The sequence below is a fragment of the Oryx dammah genome, unplaced genomic scaffold, assembly GCF_014754425.2.
Source record: "Oryx dammah isolate SB20612 unplaced genomic scaffold, SCBI_Odam_1.1 HiC_scaffold_27, whole genome shotgun sequence".
Lineage (NCBI taxonomy): Eukaryota > Metazoa > Chordata > Mammalia > Artiodactyla > Bovidae > Oryx > Oryx dammah.
The window spans coordinates 112,125,704-112,144,391 of NW_024070211.1; the positions used below are offsets into that span (position 1 = coordinate 112,125,704).

General features: G+C 39.6%; 1 protein-coding gene across 5 annotated transcripts in view; it reads left to right on the forward strand.

The window, feature by feature from the left end:
- RAPGEF4 (Rap guanine nucleotide exchange factor 4) overlaps positions 1-18,688 on the forward strand; it is a 331,531-nt gene that overhangs the window by 197,096 nt on the left and 115,747 nt on the right. The window contains exon 1 of one of the 5 annotated variants that reach the window (XM_040229360.1): positions 3,381-5,906. The exons of the other annotated variants lie outside the window; for them this stretch is intronic. Within the exon in view, the coding sequence (XP_040085294.1) occupies positions 5,862-5,906 (45 nt within the window). The 5' untranslated portion in view covers positions 3,381-5,861. Of the gene's footprint in view, positions 1-3,380; positions 5,907-18,688 lie in introns of those variants that run through there. 5 annotated transcript variants of the gene reach the window in all.

The following is an 18,688-nucleotide window of genomic DNA, read 5'->3' on the forward strand; positions in this document are numbered from 1 at the left end:
TGCTCAATTTCCTTCTGCTCTTTATTCCATCTCTTCCTCTCCTCGTATAAAAGCTGGTCCGTGCTTTTCTCTCTCTCTCTGTCTAGCTTCTGCAGTGGTGTTCTGATTGAAATTTTTTTCTCTTTTTTAATTTTATTGGAATAGAGCTGATTTACAACGCTGTGTTAGTTTCCAGTGTACATCCAAGTGATTCAGTTATACATATATTCATTCTTCTCAGATTCTTTTCTCTTAGAGGTTATCACAGAATATAGAGTTCCCTGTATACAGGGAACTATACAGTGTGCTATAGAGTACGTCCTTGTTGGTTATCTATCTTATTTCCAGTAGTTGTGTGTGTGTTCAGCCCTAGCTCCTGGTTTATCCCTCCCCCACCATGTTTGTTTCCCTGTTGCTAAACGTAAGTTTGTTTTTGATATCTATAAGTCTGTTTCTATTTCTGATTGAATTTTAAAGATGACATATAGTTGTCCTTCCTCTGCAGAGTAAATAGTTAATGCAGGGAATTCTGATGATCTGATCTTCTGCTATCAGTTAAGCCATATGTTGGTAACCTCTGAATGTTCCTGCCAGTGTTCACAGGACTGGCTTGCTGTGAGATTGCTTGATAAAAGGGTATCTTTTAGGGTGTATTGAGGTGATGGTTCCTTAATATATTTTAGACTCTCTTTTATAATATTGTGAATGATATTTGGTGACTGATTCGGTGCTCTCATGTTAGTGTGTCTGCATTTTCATGGAGCAGAACTTTGGAATGCTGCAGTCATGCTAACAGTTTCTTAGAGCTGCCACTGAGTTACACCAGGTAGCCCTGCTTTGAATATATTCTCAGTCTTTTCTGTAATCAGAATTTGACTTGAGCAAGATATCACAGAGAACCTGGGACGTGTTTAATGGTTGAAAATAATAATCATTAAAGAATAAATAAATATCATAAAAGAAATGATATTCGCCAATCTCTCCAGGCGCCAGCCCCTGCCTGCTCTCCCTTTAACAAATGGCATGGCCTTGAGGGGAGGCTGCTCGGTGTTGGCTGTGCTGCTGAGAATTAGTTCCGCTCTCTGCCAGGCAAGGAACATGATGTCATGTTGACAGTAAGACAGTACACTGCTGATTCTAGAGTTATGGGTGACTACATCGCTGTCTTCAGAAATATTGTATCCTGCGCTGCGAGCAATTATATTCATCACCAGTGAAGTGAAGTGAAAATCAACCAGTCATATCCAACTCTTTGCGACACCGTGGACTGTAGCCTCCCAGGCTCCTCCCCGTCCATGGGATTTTCCAGGCAAGAGTACCGGAGTGGATTGCCATTTCCTTCTCCAGGCGATCTTTCTGACCCAGGGATCGAACCCGGGTCTCCCGCATTGTAGGCAGATGCTTTACCCTCGTAACTGGGTGCTAATAGCATGTTATCTCAATTGACTGTGAGACTAAAATATATGTAGTATTGTTTGTTTGGTGTACTTGAATTTTTATTATCCTTGTTTTTACAAACTGAAATCAAATTATTTGCAAAATATGTCTTAGGTTTAGGAGAGAAAATTGTAGTGTTATCAGATTGGATAAAGTAATCTAATGATTACAGATCATTTAGAATTTGGATTCTTCTCTAATAGTAATTTGGTGTCAAACATGTTCCCCTGAGTTGATAATATTAAAATACTTTATAGTTCTCTTTCAGTTAGTTCAGTCTCAGTCATGTCTGACTCTTTGTGACCCCATGGACTGCAGCACACCAGGCCTCCCTGTCCCTCACCAGCTCCCAGAGGTCACTCAAACTGATGTCCATCGAGTTGGTGATGCCATCCTCTGTTGTTCCCTTCTCCTCCTGCCTTCAATCTTTCCCAGCATCAGGGTCTTTTCACATGAGTCAGTTCTTCACATCAGGTGGCCAAAGTATTGGAGTTTCAGCATCAGCATCAGTCCTTCCAATGAATATTCAGGACTGATTTCCTTTAGGATGGACTGGTTGGATCTCCTTGCTGTCCAAAAGACTCTCAAGAGTCTTCTTCAACACCACAGTTCAAAGCATCAATTCTACGGTGTTCAGCTTTCTTTATAGTCCAACTCTCACATCCATACATGACCACTGGAAAAACTATAGCCTTGACTAGACGGACCTTTGTTGGCAAAGTACCGTCTCTGCTTTTTAATATACTGTCTAAGTTGGTCATAACTTTTCCTCCAAGAAGTAAGCGTCTTTTAATTTCATGGCTGCAATCACCATCTGCAGTGATTTTGGAGCCCAAGAAAATAAAGTCTATTACTGTTTTAATTGTTTCTCCATCTATTTGCCATGGAGTGATGGGGCCAGATGCCATAATCTTAGTTTTTTGAATGCTGAGTTTTAAGCCAACTTTTTCACTCTCCTCTTTCACTTTCATCAAGAGGCTCTTTAGTTCTTCTTTGCTTTCTGCCATAAGGGTGGTGTCATCTGCATATCTGAGGTTATTGATATTTTTCCCGGCAGTCTTGATTCCAGCCTGTGCTTCATCCAGCTCAGCATTTCTCATGATGTACTCTGCATATAAGTTAAATAAGCAGGGTGACAATATACAGCCTTGACATACTCCTTTCCCAATTTGGAACCAGTCTGTTGTTCCACGTCCAGTTCTAACTGTTGTTTCTTGACCTGCATACAGATTTCTCAGACGGCAGGTCAGGTGGTCTGGTATTCCTATCTCTTGAAGAATTTCCCACCATTTGTTGTGATCCACACAGACAAAGGCTTTAGCATAATCAACAAAGCAGAAGTAGGTGTTTTTCTGGAACTCGCTTGCTTTTTCTGTGATCCAGCGGATGTTGGGAATTTGATCTCTGGTTCCTCTGCCTTTTCTAAATCCAGCTTGAACATCTGGAAGTTCATGGTTCACGTACTATTGAAGCCTGGATTGGAGAATTTTGAGCATTACTTTGCTGGCATGTGAGATGAGTGCAATTGTGTGGTAGTTTGAGCATTCTTTGGCATTGCCTTTCTTTGGGATTGGAATGAAAACTGACCTTTTCCAGTCCTGTGGCCACTGTTGAGTTTTCCAGGTTCGCTGGTATATTGAGTGCAGCACTTTCACAGCATCACCCTTTAGGATTTGAAATAGCTCAACTGGAATTCCATCACCTCCACTAGCTTTGTTCATAGTGATACTTCCTAGAGCCCACTTGACTTTGCATTCCAGGATGTCTGGCTCTAGGTGAGTGATCACATCATCATGGTTATCTGGGTCGTGAAGATCTTTTTTTGTATAGCTCTTCTGTGTATTGTTGCCACCTCTTCTTAATATCTTCTGCTTCTGTTCAGTCCATACTGTTTCTGTCCTTTATTGTGCCCATCTTCGCATGAAATGTTCCCTTGGTATCTCTAATTTTCTTCAAGAGAGTTCTAGTCTTTCCCATTGTGGTGTTTTCCTCTATTTCTTTGATCTCCCAACAATCCTTTTGCTCTGGGTGTCTGGGAATAACCATTTTATCATCATTTATGAAGAAACTGAGGGTCATGTTCTAAGGGTCATAGTTCTCCTTATCTTTAGATACAATTACAATATAGATAGATGTACATATACACACGTGTACATTTACAGACACATACAGAGGTATTATAAACTTATGTTTAACAATTTGCATTCTTTAGAATTCCTTGAATAGAAAATTGTAACACCGCTTTTAGTAATATGATCTGGCTTTGTTCAGAATTCTTATTTCCAGTTTCTTTAAATGTGTAGATTCTCTTCAACTTTGTTTTATTTTCTGTTTTCCTTCAGTCAAAGAATGATTCAGAAATTCCCACAGAATGCCATCTAATTGTTTGAAAGCCTTTCATTGAATGCATATGGATTGGTCCGTCCCAAGCCCCACGTGGGGCTCTGAAAATAAAGCGTGGCACCTCAGTGAGCTGCAGATGGATGGAGGCGGCATGTGAACACAGCAAGCAGTGCCGTGCTGTGGGCACATGTGGTTGGGCAGGTGTGGCGTGAGGGCATGGCCTCAGAGGCGTGAGTCAAGTCCAGCTCTGCTACTTACTAATCAAGTGAAGGTGGCTGAGTCAGTTCCTAAGCTTTTACTCCTGGGTTTCCCCATTTGCAGAGTAGGAGTTATAGCAATGTAGGAGTAGTAGCATAGAGGTGGAAGGCAAGGGGGCTTCCTGGAAGGCTAGTGAAATGACACAGCAAAGCACTCTGCCAGTAAGTTCTCGCAGGAGACACGAGGGGTCAGTGGGGTTCCCAGAAGGGGAGGGCTCAGGGCAGGCCTCCTGGAGGAGGAGGAAAAGCCTTCATGCCCTCTTGATGGAAAGTAGATGTTGCCCTGGTAGAAGGGAAAGAAGAACGTTGCATGAACAAAGGAAGAGAGCACCAGAACTTTTCAGAATCTTTTAAAATAAAAAAACTTATCGTTATCTCAGACTCTCATTTGCTAGGAGACCTTGCAAAGTTGTCAGTATCTGGCTTCTAAGCTTCAGGCATTTCAGGGTTCCAACAAAGCACCATATTTTTTCCCGTAAAGGTTGATCTCTTTTAAATGTAGTTGGGGAATCAGCTTGAATTCCCCCCTATTTGTCCCTCCCAATATCATGCCTTACTTTTAAAAATGACAGATCTAGAGCTGATGCCTTTGAAGCCTATTGTTCACTCTGATCTCCAGCTCCGTTTTTGCTATAATTGCCCAGTCAGTGCTCTCTGATTTCTGTGGTTCTCCTTTGTTTTTTTCTCCCCCCCCCCCTTCTCTTGAATGAATCACTCTACAAAGCTTTCTATTGAATTTTGACCTCTTTTCCTTTTCCGGTTGTCTCAAGGTCACTTTAAATTTCATTCTAGTTCTCCTAAGTGCCAGCCACCCCCACCCGATTGGGTATCATTGTTAAGTTTAATAAGAATGCTTTTGATTCCATATTCAAGGCATTAATCAACATGTTAAATCTAGCAGCATTCAGCAGAGGACCTAGCCTTGTGAAATTTAATTTGGTTTCTGCTAATTTATTTGCATACATTATAAAATTACCCCATCTGAACATGAAAAAGAAACTTAAGAAAGCATACCATGAAACTAACTAGTAAAACAGGTGTGAGGTCATTAAATTTGCTTGTGTCTTGCTTTCTACTTACTTGTAGTTTGACAGAAAAGGAAGGGGAGAATTTTATTTGTGTCTCAGAAGACTCTAGTATGACCGGATTCAATACTTGTTCATTGTTATAATCTGTGCCTTCAGAGGTATACTGACTTCTGTCCCTGACACTTAATAACCAGCAACACTGAACAGGTCTTAGGTCCATGACCCTCAGTTTCCTCATGGATAAAATGGTGATTCCCTGACACCTACAGCAAAAGGATTGTTGGGAGATCAAATAAGATAACTCGGGGGGAGAATTCCCAAACTTGACCACTGCCTGCAAATATAAGACATTACATTAAGGTTTCCTGGAACTTCATTCTAAATGAGATGATACCCTTTTTTGTAACCTCAGCCAAGGGACATTATCCTAGCATGGGGATCACTGAGGTTGTCCAGTGGGTTCTAGTTTGGGAGGAGACTGGGTCTGGGAAGCCTTATGAAGGTGCTCTTGCATCCTGGTAGGACTTGGTCCAGTGCTTAATTCTGGGAAGACAGCAGGATGCCAAATGAAAAGTCATTCATCTTAATGTCCGTGTAACTTGGCTCAGCCAAGAGAAGGAACAATTCCCAAGTCACACCAAGCACCGATTTAGTGCTGTAATTTGATAGCCCAATCCCAAACAAAGTGAGGAAACCACACCCGAAGTTGACTACAAAGATGAATAGGGTAGAGAGTAAGCACTCACTATAAGAGAGCAGAGAGTAAGACGATAAGCTGAAGAAGGCGCCTGGATTGTTTTGGGCCCCAGAGAGAATTATGGATGTCATCATGGCAGTCTACCCAGCACCTTCCAGTTTTAGGGTATGTGAGCTTTTTAAATATTATGTTTAGCCAATTCTTCTATCTAAATTGTCAAAACATAACAATATACAACCACCTAGAAAAGGAATTTGTAACCTATTGCAAAAATGGCACTATCATCATTCAACAAGATATTCTTTTTACTGAAACAGGTAATGATCCCTTCCCCCATATGCACCTGTCCCCGGCTCCCCCAGGTTTATATTTTGGGTGTTTTCTGTCTTTTTCTCTTTGCTCTCTGATACATTCAGAAAAACACTTGGGCTCCCTCTGGTGGCCATTCCAAGGTTTCTACATGTTTACCTTGACAGCTGAAGTTTTAGTTAACTTGGCACAAAATGTTTGGATGAAAGTGGAAATATTAATAGTAAATGTTATTTTCTTTTGTAAGATGACTGGGAACTTGGGAACCTCCAATTAGCCAAAATATCCAACTCATTCATTCATCACTCATTCACTCATGTCTTCCAGTCTAATATGTTGTTGATAGTTTCACTTTTCTAAATGAAAGGGTATCTGGTCTGCAAGTCCATAGAAAGATACTGAGTTCCATTTCTGTAAGTCAGTTTCCCCAGAAGTGATTGTATTGACCAGCCTGTTTTTATAGAACGATTGCTGTCTTTTAACTCAGAGTCGAGTATTGTGAGAAAGATTTTGTTGCTTACTTTAAAAAATACATGAATAAACTCTTCTTTACCAGTTGTCACTGTCGTACTGTTTCTTCTCCTCCTTTTGATCATATATCCGTTCTATTTACCCCGTAGAATTTTATCCTATTGTAATGAATCTTTGTCCAGGCCTGTTTACTTTTTAATTATGCCAACATATTAGTCAATAAACAGATTTAGCTGTACTAACAAAGACCCAAACATAACAGTGTCTAAAATAGAAGGTGATTTCCTTCTTGTTAAGTGTCAAAATGTGAGCTGTCCAGGATTCATGTTGCACCTGCATGTTCTAATGTACTTTTGTGACTGAAAGTCTCTATTGATCATCCTCTATACGTCGTGTATGAAAAATAAGTATATAAGTTTAAATCTTAGTGTTTTAAGATTTCTAGTGACCATAAGTCTCCTTTAAAATTTTTATTTTCTAATAATAGTAGTACTATTAGTAGTATACAATAGTAGTACTAATAGTAGTATACAATTGCTAAAACAAAATAAATATTTTATATATTTTTAGAAATCATTATTAAATGTTAAAGCAAATAGTAACTGGAAATGCGTCAATGAATGATGGGTGCTTCTTAAAAATGAATTTGTTATCTAGATGCAGCAAGGGGTTAACATCAATTCTACCCCACTTCTTGGTTTTTAGATATGTAAACAGTGGCTTTTAGATGTGTAGACATAAATAAGCAGAGGGAATGGAAATAGTTTTAAATAGCAATGTCACTAAATTCTCTGACTCCTAGGCAGCTGGTGTGGTACCTCATGGAGAAAGAGATATTGTGGTTACACTGGAGGTCGTGGCAAGTGTGGCTTTCTGGGTAGGTTTTGAAAATGGAGTCAGACTTTCTACTGAGTTAAAAGTGAGGTGAGAGAGGAGGGGAAAGTCAGGGATGACTTCAGGGTTCTTGGCCTCACCTCGCAGAAGATCCAGCTCAAACAACTAAGAAAGGGAAGACTGAAGATGAAGTGAGTTTGGAGACCTGGTTTGAAGGTCGTTATATTAGACAGTATGCAGGAATGAGGTGTGATTAGGCTTTTTGTACTATACCCCTATCCTGTCAACAGTTAATGATAATAAATATTAGAGAGTGATAATCAGATTTGATCTGGGATGCTTATAGTGAGTAGCATATGCCTAGGGCATGAATAAAGTTAGAATGTAACTGAAGAACGAAAAATAAGACAAAAATAAGCAAGAATTTTATTAGGTTTGGCTCTCCCCACCCCTGTTATATTTTGTAGATTTTTAAGAGAATTTGTGTTTGTGAGCAAATTTTGTGTATAACTACAGGTATCACCTTTCAAACAGAAGGTTAATGACAGATTGATTTATGGAATATTTTCAAGTAGAAATAGTAAATGAGTCAAGCTAACAAAGTGTGACTTAATTGACGTCCTCAGGGACCCACTTTAATGAATAGGTAGAGGGATATTATTTGTAACTTAGCCCACAAATTATTTCTATATGATTTAAATGGCTGTGACCTGCTTGAAACAATTTGTTAATTAGTTTAATCATTCTCTTTATAGTTTCTTATATTACTAAATGGGTTAACAGCCCCCCTTTTCCTAATTAATTTTTCCAGCCTAGCCACAAATTTCCAATTAAGTTTGAGGGAGTGAAGTAATTCTATAATAGGGGCAACATGATCATATTTAATTCTTTTAAAATCAACTAACACTTATTAAGTGCCTGCTATGTGCCTTACTTTGATTCTGGAGATAAAGTCCAATAAAACCAATTCTTGACTTCAAAGAGCAAACAGCCTAACAGCTTAAACTGCCTAGGACACAGATGACTAAAGGAATAATTATATCAGAATGTAGTACTGAGGGAGATTGGAGATTGGAGTCGAGTGCCAAAATAATGCACAGGTTGTAAGAACCATGTTACTTGAACCCAAAGGATTTCTGGGAAAGTTTCATTATTTACCACTGTGAATGTTTTCCTTCCTAATAGAATACAGTTACTAAGTTACTGTATAACTTGAGACTATGGAGGATACAGGTGGTAGAAACCCATTTTAAGCCACTTTAAAAGTAAAGTCCACAGGAATAGCAGGTGTGGGGCTGACCTCAGGATAACAGAAGCCAGAGACTGCTTCCACTCCTCAAGCCTGGAAACATGGCCACCAAGAATTCCTGGGTTTTCCCCAGCAGTTGCTGTTCGAAAACCTTGGGGAAGGACACGGACATGTGATCCCTCTACCCCAATATTGAGTCAGTGTGGGTGAGATACCACTGTGGGCTCAGCTCTGACCGTGGGGATGTCTGTTCGTGGAAGAACGGGGGACAGGAAGTAGTAGCTGTTCACTATCCCGCCCAAGTGAGCACATTCAGCTGACCGCTAGAAAAAAATCAGCCCCCTTCCTCTGGTGTACTCAGATAATATCATAATGCAGTCAATATCTCATTTGAGGGTTAGTCTTCATCTCTTGTTTATGAAGAAATAAGACAGAAGCAGTTACGAGAATAATGTTGACATTACATTTTGCAACAGCTTTGATTGCAGGAAGCATTGTGCTTTAGAAATTCCATGCATTCCATTCAGTCAGAATCGTAATTTCTTTTTCACTGTCTTCTTAACATGTATGATGTGGAAATTAACAGGATTTGATCTTGTTAAGTCTTTTGAGATACTTGGGTGTGGGTTCTGAGCCAGTAGATGATAGCGGCAATCCTATTTGTCCTAGGATATTACAGAAATTCTTTTTTGTCTATTTCATTCTAAGTCTTTAGAGTCTGTGAGCCAAATTTACATTCAGATGAGTCATTGAAGCTTATATTGTGTGCCTAAAAGGAAATGTTTATGCCGAGAGTCTAAGATGAAGTCTAGCAAGACAGTGAATTCTTAAAATCATGGTTATCTTTCCCTGATCATGAATGTAATAGTGCTTATTTTGAATATTTGGAAACATAAAACTGGTTTTTAAAATCTATAAATGCCACCACCCAGAGCTCTGAGTGTTTCTATATTTAATACATAGTAACAAAATTTTGTTTACACTGTATATATAGTTTCATGTCTTACTTTTTTCAGTTAAGTTTTTTAAAGGACTTTAATATTGTCTCAACAACATTAAAGAATGAATTTCCTCTGCAATATTGTTTTTTAAAACAGCTATCTATATCTTGTAAAAGTATTCACGTCATACCCTTCCCATTTTGGGGAATTATTTTTGGTTACATTGCTGTTCTTCATTTCTGATGTTCTAAGTTTCTGACTGGTATCATTTCCTTTCCGACTGAAGAACTTCCTCTAGAAATTCTTGTAAAACAGGTCTGCTGGCTACAAATTTGCTAACATGTTTCTTCATTTGAGGTCTTTCCATTACCTTCATTCCTAAAGGATATTTTAAAGGATAGAGAATTATGACTTGACAGCTTCTTTTAGCATTTTTTATGAACCAGTATTGAGTCATTATCATTAATGAAAGTCCATTGTTTATCCAAACTCCCTTTGTTTTTACAGTACCCTTTTCTGTTCCTACATCCATCCCTTCTAGGATATCACTTCATCTTTAGTGCTCCTGCTTCCTTAGGCTCCTTGGCTGTTCCAGTTTCTCAGAAAAGTCGCTGAAGTACTGGCAGGTTTAAAGCAAACTGGTCAATTATTTAGAAGGATATTCCTCGGTTATGATTTGTCTGATAATTTTTTTCAAAATCAAGCTCAGATCATAGGTTTTCAGGGAAAAGATCAGAGAGAGATCATTTTTATCACACCATATCAAGAATACATACTATTAAGGCAATTTACCATTGTTAATGTTGACTTGGATGATCTGGTTATGGTAGTATTTTCCACGTTTCTCCGCTATAAAGTCATCCCTTTTCCATACTGAACTCTTTGGGAGAAAGTCGCTGTGCACAGACCACACTTGCGAAGGGAGTCATGCTCTGCCTCCCTGATAGCAGGTATCAGTGTACATCATTTGGAATTCTTCCATGTGAAGTATTCTCTCTTCTACCACATTTATTTCTTTATTCAGTTATTTTTCATATCAGCATGAACTCATGGGTATTTATATTTTGGGTTATAACCCAGTATCACTATATTTATTTTATTCGTCCAATTGTTCCAGCATTGACCACTAGTAGCTCTTTGAGTTGGCTCCTGTGTTGCTTTGACATATTCTATCATTGTGTTTTGTTTTATGTTTTTGGACACTTTCTGACACAACTAGATGCTTTTACATTCCCTGTCCCCATCTTAGCAACAGCTGTTTTGCCAAGGATCCTTGGTTCCTTTTATTGAAGGCTAGTATTAGAAACCAAGATTTGGGTGGTAGATGTCCTTGTTACTACTGGGATTATTGGGATGTTAACTGCTTCTAAGGTGGGCTTCCCAAGTGACACAGTGGTAAAGAATCCGCCTGCCAGTGCATGAGACTCAAGAGACTAAGGTTTAATCCTTGGATTAGGAAGATTCCCTGGAGGAGGAAATGGCAACCCACTCCAGTATTCTTGCCTGGAAGATTCCATGGACAGAGGAAACTGGCGGGCTACAGTCCATGGGGTCACAAGGAGTTAGACACAGCTGAGCTCTTGAGCACGCACACATTGCTTCTAAGCCTTCTCAGCTGAAACAGCAAGGAAATATATGTGAGTGTACCAGCCCATGCATAATCCATATCTATAAATATACATATATATATATATACACACACATACCCCTATCTGTATCTATACTTAACTAAGTATGAATTCATACTGATTTATCTAATTGTTAATCCATTACTAAATGGGTCATTCTAGCCTATTCTTGCTTGGCTGAAAGATCCCGCTCTAATAGTGATAAATTTGACTTGTACCATCTGAAAGTGAAAGTCGTTCAGTTATGTCCCACTATTTGTGACCCCATAGACTGTAGTCCATGGAATTCTCCAGGCCATAATACTAGAGTGGGTAGAAATTCCCTTCTCCAGCGGATCTTCCCAACCCAGTGATTGAACGCAGGTTTACCCACATTGCAGGCAGATTCTTTACCAGCTGAGCCACAAGGGAAGCCCAAGAATACTGGAGTGGGTAGCCTATCCCTTTTCGAGTGGGTCTTCCTGACCCAGGAATCGAACCGGGGTCTCCTGCATTGCAGGTGGATTCTTTACTAACTGAGCTATCAGGAAAGCGCTGTACCATTTGCCATCTATTTAATTTTCTAATTCCAGCATACATGGGTAGTGGTTTTGCTTACCTGTACCCCTATGAGAAGCAAACTTTATCAGCTGGAATAGAGTGTTTATGTATAGGGTTTTTGCTTTTAGTCTTACAAACTCTACTCATTTCTTAAATTATCTAAGTAGCACCTGCCCTACCTCCCTCACTCTACCCCTTTATTTTATACATTTGTAATAAAGTCAGATTCTTTGGTCAAGGTCTGCATTCCATCCTGGAATCCCTAACCTCCTAAATCATAGTTTTGTTGTTATTTAGTTGCTAAATTGTTTCTGGCTGTTTTGCAACCCCATGGACTGTAGCCCTTCAGGCTTTTCTGTCCATGGGATTTCCCAAGCAAGAATACTGGTGTGGATGGCCATTTCCTTTTTTTAGCCTTTGCTATTTCAACAGTTCAATTTAAGTACACTGTTGCCAGCTGCTGTGGTCAGCACTGGAGCACCAGGGGGAACAAAACAGACACAGCCCACCCTCTTAGACCTCATGGTCTGGTAAAAATGTCAAATAGTAAACAAATAATGACGACTGTGCCATGTGTCCTTACTAAGGAAAGTGCTGGATGCCCTAGAGCAGCGCTGTCCCATAGACATGTGGGTCACGTATGTAATCCTCAAACTCTCCGCACTTTAAAAAGGAAAGAGTAAGATTACTTTTAATAATGCATTTTATATAGCCCAGCATATCTAAAATATTCTCATTTCAACATTTCACCATTAGTTGTCATTGTTGTTTAGTCACTAAGTCGTGTCTGACTCTTGTGACCCCATGGACTGTAGCCTGCCAGGCTCCTCTGTCCATGGAATTCTCCAGGCAAGAATACTGGAGCGGGTTGCCATTTCCTTCTCTAGGAGATTGTCCCAACCCAGGGATCGGAACTGCGTCTCCTGCTTTGGCAGGCAGATTCTTTATCAATGAGCTACCAGGGAAACCATTACTAATATAGTTTACTTTTTGTCCTTGTACTTCGTTTTCAAACTCCAGTATGTATTTCCTACATCTCATCTCAGATTAGCCACATTTCAAGTGCTCCATGATGACCCCTGGCTAGGGGCAGCAGATGATGCAGGGCCTGGTACATTTTGCTGGGACTTGAAGGATGAGGAAGTCAGGAAAAGGGAGAGGAATACATGTTATAAGAAGAAGGAATAGATGCAGCAAAACTTGTAAAACAAAAGATTTTGACATTTTTGAGGGGAGAACATTCTGAGCAATTGGAGCAAGAGGGAGAATGGAAAATGAGGCCGGAGAGGTAGGCAGGGGGAAATTATGAAGAGCCTTTAGAATAATGTTAAGAAGTTTGGGTTCATTCCAGGAAGAATGGGAAACTGTTGAAGGGTTTTATGTAGAAAAGCAACATGATCAGATTGACTCTGTAAAAAAAAATCAGTCTTACTTCAGAGGGAAGAAGGACAAGGACATTATCCATAGAAGACAGGATAGAATGGTGGTTACCTAGAGGATTCCTGTACCAAAGCTGCCACCTGCCAGCCATGTGGCCCAAGATAAGAGGCTTAACCTTCTGGAAGCCTCAATTTCCTCACCTGTGAAATGGAAATAATCAGTTCAGTTCAGTTCAGTCCAGTCGCTCAGTTGTGTTTGACTCTTTGCGACCCCATGGACTGCAGCACACCAGGCCTCCCTGTCCATCACCAACTCCCAGAGTTTCCTCAAACTCATGTCCATTTAGTCAGTGACGCCATCCAACCATCTCATCCTCTGTCGTCCCCTTCTCCTCCTGCCTTCAATCTTTCCCAGCATCAGGGTCTTTTCCAGTGAGTCCGTTCTTCACATCAGGTGGCCAAAGTATTGGAGTTTCAGCTTCAGCATCAGTCCTTGAATATTCAGGACTGATTTCCTTTAGCATGGACTGGTTGGATCTTCTTGCAGTCCAAGGGATTCTCAAAAGTGTTCTCCAACACCACAGTTCAAAAGCATCAATTCTTTAACACTGAGTTTTCTTTATGGTCTAACTGTCACACCCATACATGACCACTGGGAAAAACTATAGCTTTGACTAGACAACCTTTGTTGGCAACATAATGTCTCTGCTTTTTAATATACTGTCTAGGTTGGTCATAACTTTCCTTCCAAGGAGTAAGTGTCTTTTAATTTCATGGCTGCAGTCACCATCTGCAGTGATTTTGGTGCCCCCAAAAATAAAGTCTGCCACTGTTTCCACTGTTTCCCCATCTATTTGCCATGAAGTGATGGGATCAGATGCCATGATCTTAGTTTTCTGAATGTTGAGTTTTAAGCCAACTTTTTCCACTCTCCTCTTTCACTTTCATCAAGAGACGCTTTAGTTCTTCACTTTCTGCCATAAGGGTGGTGTCATCTACGTATCTGAGGTTATTGATATTTCTCCCAGCAAACTTGATTCCAGCTTGTGCTTCCTCCAGCCCAGCGTTTCTCATGATGTACTCTGCATATAAGCTAAATAAGCAGAGTGACAATATAATAATGGGAATAATACAAGTACCTCATCAAAGCAGTAACATCTTATCCTCATCAAATACAACTTTGGTAAGATAATCCATGTGAGTGAGTGAGTGAGTGTTCACTCAGTCGTGTCCAACTCTTCGCGACCCCATGGACTGTAACCCACCAGGCTCCTCTGTCCATGGGATTCTCCAGGCAAAAACACTGGAGTGGGTTGCCATTTCTACCACTAAGCATATGTGTTAGTTGCTCAGTCATGTCCAACTCTTTGTGACCACATGGACTGTAGCCCACCTAGCTCCTCTGTCCATGGAACTTTTCAGGCAAGAATACTGAAGGGGGTTGCCATTTCCTTCTCCAAGGAGTCTTTCCAACCCAGGGATTGAACCTTGGTCTCCTGCATTGCAGGCAGATTCTTTACCATCTGAGCCACCAAGGAAGTCATATCATACTTAATAAATATTTGTTCTTATCTTCTCCTGAGCCCAAAATAGTCCCTTATAGGGTGAATCTGCAAAGCTTCCTTCCTCCTTTTTTCTGGAATCCTATTCTGAAACACCTTTAAGCTATGAGATGAGGAAAGAAGCAAACAACTTCTCCCATCCAGCAACCCAAGACAGGAAAACCATTTTCACCACCTTGTCCTTCACTTCAGCATGTGTGTGCCTGTATATCCTGAGAACAGTTTTTATATGAACTATGTAGTCTCAAGGTTTTCTGTGTTTTTTAACTTCATAAAGATTCCCATGTGCTCCTTCTTTAAAAACACGCTAAGATTTCTGAGGTTTAAACTCCTAATGATATAATAGTTCTCAAAGTGGCTACTTAAATCAGAAAAAGCAATGATGTTACCAGTTGGTAACAGACCATTTATCTATGGTGTTTTCAGGCACAGTGAATCATTCAGAGCATTTTACTTGCAAAGTTTTGAAGTAAGATAATTTAATACAAAGAATAAATCGCATGGAGAAGTACTTCCCTCACTTTTGGCCCAAACATATGAACATCTGAAGCTGTCCCCTTCCTCCTCTTGTCTGTTTCTGGCGCTTCACCCGCATATGGGGCTTCACAGCTGGTGCTGGTGAGAAAGAATCTGCTTGCCAATGCAAGAGACAGAGGAGATGTGGATTTGGTCTCTGGGTTGGGAAGATCCCCTGGAGGAGGAAACGGCAATCCACTCCAGTATTCTTGCCTGAAGAATCCCACGGACAGAGGAGCCTGGTGGGCCACTGTGCACGGGGTCACAAAGAGTCTGAAACCCTCATCTGCACCCTGCAGGGAACCCCGTTGTGTAAAAAGGATAAAACTTTTGGTTCTTAAAATCTCTTTCGGATTTTAAACTGTAAAACACTAACATATTACTCTATTTGGAAAGGCGATTTACTTTAAAATGCAGCTTATCGTTTCTTTAGTTTTTCAGCTGCACAAGACAGAGGTTTGTAGTGTTCCCAATGCCAGATAGATGTAGAGACAAGAAAAGAGGGAAGCAGTGGAGTTTGTCTTGGGTGGGTGCCCAAAGCAGTCTGTGTCGCCACTATATCAAGTCGTGACTACCTACCCACCCTTAGGCTATTTCATGGCTGCAAACCCAACCCTTCTAGAATCTGGAACCTCATGTAATTGAAGCAGATGGGAACAAGATACTTGGTGCTTTCTCTGAAAACAGCCAGTTAATCACTAAATCTTATAATGATTAACCCCAGTCCAGCTGAAAGCTTTAATCAAGGGGCTGTTGGAGCTTTGTGATACACAGCCAAACATTTCTGCTTTCTTGAAGAGAAATTGTGAAAATCTGTCCTGAGGGTGAGCAGTAATCCTCATCTTATACCTCCCCCCCAAAATTATGTCCACAGTTTAAGTTACTAGTCAATAAAAGAACACAATAACATTTGATTCCTTCTCCTTGTATTTGCAGATGTTTCAAGTATTTCTAAAGCCTTTCAAATTACTTTGAATTAAAAAACCATAACCCTGAGGTAGCAATGCCAAGTTTCTAAAGTATGCTTAAGCCTCCATCGGCCTATTATACCTCCAGTAATAGTAAGGTTTTAAAATTTGAGGTTTTTTTTCTCTTCTTATGCACACTCTAGAAAATTAGAAAAATACAGAGAGGGGAAGAAAGAAAAATATAAGTGCAATCAAATTTTTTAAAGTTTAATAGATCACGCTATTTATTTCTTTGACCTTTTAAGATACACAGTTTGCATATCTAATTAAAAACATCATCTGCATTAGAGCAACTTGATTTTTAAAAAAGGCTGTGTTTGGAGAACCTGGTTTATGAGCCAGATGTGAAAAGAGCTGGGTATCTTATGTAGTATGTTACTTTTCTGCCTTGTTTTCATATTTTATATGATATGCCTTTTAGGCCTTTGATTATTTTTGTTTTGATGAACTTTGTAAAGGCTTAACAGACTTGTGGAAAACATTAAAAGGTGTTTGCTGTTATAGGAGTTTTGCATAACAAAGACTAACTATATTGCCACTCTATGCTCTTGCCCTGTACTGGTACTAAGATTGTGTATTTTGTAGCTTTAGCGTACTCGGTTGTTTCAGGTTTAAAGAAAAAACAAAACAACTTTTAAAATTTCCAATCAATATAGATAAATATACCTACACACAGAAGACTGTATAAAAGTCAATTGAGTGCACAATTTCCATTTCAAGGAGTAGGACAAAGAACTCTTTTTCTCAAGGTAATTATCTTACCTTTCCCAACGGGAAGTAGCTATGTTATTAAAATAATGGCTTAAGGCATTTTGCAAAGCATGTATTTTGAACCTGGGAAAATGTATTTGTGTTTTCCTGTTGGAAATTCTTTGTCTTAGCTGATTAATTTGTTCTACATTAATATTTATTAGTCTTAAGACAGACGCCAACAGCTACATTCAAGAGGCCAAAGATAGATCACTTTTCTAAAGTTTATCCAGAAGAAATGTCCTATCCAAAGTTACCTTCAATGCAAGCTTCATAATTTATCAGTTTATGGCAGAACCAGAATCTGTGACCTAGGTATTCAACTTCTGGGAGTTGATTCTGAGAAAATAAATATGAGTGAGGGGAACTTTTTACCTAAATTCATAGCATATTTATATTAGAATCTTACTAAAAACAATATAAAGATGAAACGACAGGAGAACCATTAAATTATGCTATATACATTTAAAGGAATGTTTCCATAATAGTTACAAAGAGTTTGCAGTAAGATGTGAAGTTGTTTATAGTTTAATATTATGTTAGAAAATATAGAATTTTACCTAGAGTATGATCGTACTTGAGTTAAAAATAAAAGCAAACCCACACTTAAACAAAAGAGATTAATATGAATATTCTAAAATCTACTCATAGTTATCTTTGAGTAGTGGTTTGTATGATTAACATTTTTATACAGTCCAGTGAACTTGTGTTATTTTGTAATTTAAAAAATGAAAGAGGTAAAAACCATTAACTCAGTGTATGATTTTACTGCAGTTGATAATCTGATGATTCAATGTCTTTACCTAAATCTATAGTATCTTCACATGAAGCGTCTTGCTGCACTTTCTTCCAGCTTCTCCAACTCCAGTTTTCTGCTGCAGCCTGGTTAGGGCACTCAAGCATTCAAGAATACCTTGAATTCTGCTCAGTGATTTTTGGCTTCAGCTTACAGTGCCATTTTGCTCCCTCTCCACCCATCAAATCCTCCTAAAAACTTCATTCAAATCCTGCTGCCTTTGGAGAGGCTTCCCTGAGTCACCCAGGGCAGCTGTGGCCCTCTGTCTCTATAAAATACCTATGCAAATGGGGTTCAGCTAACTGACTTTCATCCATTTGTGCCCCTTGAGGATTGCACCAGGCATCCCTCTGACTTTGTGAATCCCACCTGCTAATTTCTTAGTGCTGACACTGGCTGGTGACACGAGCATAAGGATGACCTGGAAAAGTATATGCGTTTCCTGACTGTTAAGGAAAATCCATTGTACAAATGGGGCCTAGTTAAACTTCGAAGCTTTTGCACAGCAAAGGTTTCCTTGACAAAACTAAAAGACAACCTACTGAATGGGACAAAATATGATAATGACCAATAAGGGGTTAATATCCAGTATGTATATAATATCCAGTATCCATATAACTCAGTATCAAAAAGGAAACAACCCAATTGAAAAATGAGCAGAAGACCTGATTGGATGTTTTCTGCAAAGAAGACATGCAGATGGTCAAGTTCAGTTCAGTTAGTTCAGTTCAGTCACTCAGTTTTGTCTGACTCTTTGTGACCCCATGGACTGCAGCACACCAGGCTTCCCTGTCCATCACCAACTCTCAGAGTTTAGTCCATCAAGTAGGTGATGCCATCCAGCCATCTCATCCTCTGTCGTCCCCTTCTCCTCCTGCCTTCAATCTTTCCCAGCATCAAGGTCTTTTCCAATGAGTCCGTTCTTCGCATCAGGTGGCCAAAGTACTGGAGTTTCAGTTTCAACATCAGTCCTTTCAATGAACACCCAGGACTGATCTCCTTTA